We start from the raw sequence: 2,584 nt of genomic DNA on the forward strand, positions 1-2,584 counted from the left end.
AAAAAAAAGAAGGGAGATGATGAATATGAATGATGAAGAAAAAAAAAGGAAAAAGAGCTCTAGGGAATGAGATAAGAAAATGAATTTCAGATCTCATTCTATTTTCTGTGATTTTTGGAGAGAAGTTTTATCTATCCTCTTTAGATTGGCTCACTAATTAAACAAAAATGACCATACTTGTATTAAATTAGTACCAACAATGTGGTAGGGAAAAGAGAATGCAAAATATAAAAAACATTAAAAACGATACTATTAGATTCTAGACTAGGAATGGCAAGAAGAAAAACCTACTCTCCTGGCCTTTCAACATTTCTCATTTAAATATTCATAATTACTTTTGTCCTTTTTTTCCAACTTTTTTTTTTTTTTTCAAAACCAATGACTTGTTCTATGTCCGTCTTTCTCCAGCTCTTACTTGCCATTTATATATACACCTTCACACATATTTCCACTTACCATTTTATCACATATCAATCAAATCCACAACCAATAAAACACACATCAAATTGAACAAATATAGTAGTACATCTTAAAAATTGATCATATCATTTGCTAAGATAATATAAACCAATATGGGAAGGGCTCCTTGTTGTGACAAAGCTAATGTCAAGAAAGGCCCTTGGTCTCCTGAAGAAGATGCTAAGCTCAAATCGTATATCGAGCAAAATGGCACCGGTGGTAACTGGATCGCGTTACCACTGAAAATAGGTCGGTAGCTATTGAAATAATCAATAAAACGTAGTATTAACCAAAAAAAAAAAAAAAAATCAATCAATTATCTCATATTCTCCCCGTCACAATCATTTAATTCCCTTTTTTATACTCTGTGGAAGTAGTATTAACAAATAATTGGAACGGAGAGAGTATATTCCTACATCTATACCTTATTTTAAAAAAAAAGGTTATTACTAACGTTGGTATTTCTACAATATTTGTTTGGTTAATTAGGCCTTAAGAGATGTGGGAAAAGTTGTCGTCTTCGATGGCTGAATTACCTCCGACCTGATATTAGGCATGGAGGGTTCACAGCAGAGGAAGAAAACATCATCTGCAACCTCTATATCAATATAGGAGGCCGGTAATTATTATTTTTGTTTTGTTTTTGAACACCCATTTCATGTGTTTGCTTTATTTCTCAATAAAGTAATTTGATAGCTTCGTTCACTTTAGATAATATGGAGTATACGTCTACTAACACATATACGTGTGAATTTGATTAGGTGGTCTATAATAGCAGCACAACTACCAGGACGAACCGACAACGATATTAAGAATTATTGGAACACAAGGCTGAAAAAGAAGTTGATGGCAAAACAAAGGAAAGAGCAAGCAGCGAACCGGTCCGGCATACTAGACCAAGAGATACATAGGGAAAGTCACAACAATAATCATGATATGTTTATGGTTAATCAAACTTTGAACCAGCATAGCCAATTGCCATATTGGGCCGGCCTGACTCAACTATCCATGCCCATGGTTCACCCGAACAATAACCCGGATGATCCGCTTACAAGACTATTGATGAAAATCGGAGGGCAATTCTACGATGACCCAAGAATGATGACCAACAATTACCACCATCATCAGTTTCCTAATCAAGACCCGGTTCACATGGACGTGTCACAACCCGGTTTGAATTCAACACAGTGGACCGGCACTGGGTTTGAGGGTAATGATTTAGATGCTTCTGGAAACTTCCCAGTGGACGTGGAAGCCTACTTCCACAATCTTCTAAGGTTTGATAACAGTGGAGGGGATCAAAGCTATTCGAGCATTGATCTTGGTAACAACAATACTACTAATACCACTACGACGGCTAATTCTAGCGGAAGTGGGAGTTGGGGCGATCCACAAGTGTCGGACTTGGATGCATACCAAAATGGTGCAATGCAGGCTATGTAGAAGAGTTGCTTAATAATGGTGAGGGTTATTAGGGTAGTGTATTAATAATAGTATTATAATAATAATAATATGATTATGGTGTAAATTTGTACCCATGGGACTTGTTGCAGGAATTTCAGGGATTTTTCATGGTTCTTAAGCTTATATTAAGTAAACTAGTTGAAAAGCCCATGCGATGCACAAGGCTCTCATTAGGGTGATCTGTATAAATATATTCTATAGTTGATAAAAAAAAAGTTCAATTATGTTTAAATCATTGATAAACAAAAGTTCATGGCTGGTATAGTTGATCAATGAACTATTAATACTTTTGCATATGAGTTTTGTAATTTAGTAGTTATTAATTCAGTTGTAAAACATGGAGTAACATGGTAAGAGTATGTAATTAGTTTTTCCATTATTGTTATATGTATCACTGATTTTAATTAAATACAAAACATTATCTCCATAAATATAGTATAGCTCACCAAATGAATCGCCTTTAATAACTCAGACAGACCTTTATGAATTTTGCAAATTATTTTAACCTATAAGTCTACCTAAAACTAAATGGTTTTACATAAAGCAACAAGTATCATAATTATCTATGTTTACTGTGTTTAGAGCAATGTTAGATCTCATATAGCAAAAGTTTTCCTCGATTATCTACAATTATTAAGAGAGTGTTTTGCTCTTTATATAC

General features: G+C 34.2%; 1 protein-coding gene across 1 annotated transcript; it reads left to right on the forward strand.

Moving 5' to 3' along the window:
* The first annotated feature begins 378 nt into the window (after positions 1 to 378).
* Positions 379 to 2,122, forward strand: LOC141628576 (transcription factor MYB36-like). Its single transcript, XM_074441700.1, has 3 exons — positions 379 to 708; positions 949 to 1,078; positions 1,221 to 2,122. Exons 1-3 carry the CDS (start codon positions 573 to 575, stop codon positions 1,900 to 1,902), a joined length of 948 nt encoding a protein of 315 aa, XP_074297801.1. The 5' UTR covers positions 379 to 572; the 3' UTR covers positions 1,903 to 2,122.
* The last annotated feature ends 462 nt before the right edge of the window (positions 2,123 to 2,584 follow it).

Source organism: Silene latifolia, chromosome Y (genome assembly GCF_048544455.1).
Source record: "Silene latifolia isolate original U9 population chromosome Y, ASM4854445v1, whole genome shotgun sequence".
NCBI lineage: Eukaryota > Viridiplantae > Streptophyta > Magnoliopsida > Caryophyllales > Caryophyllaceae > Silene > Silene latifolia.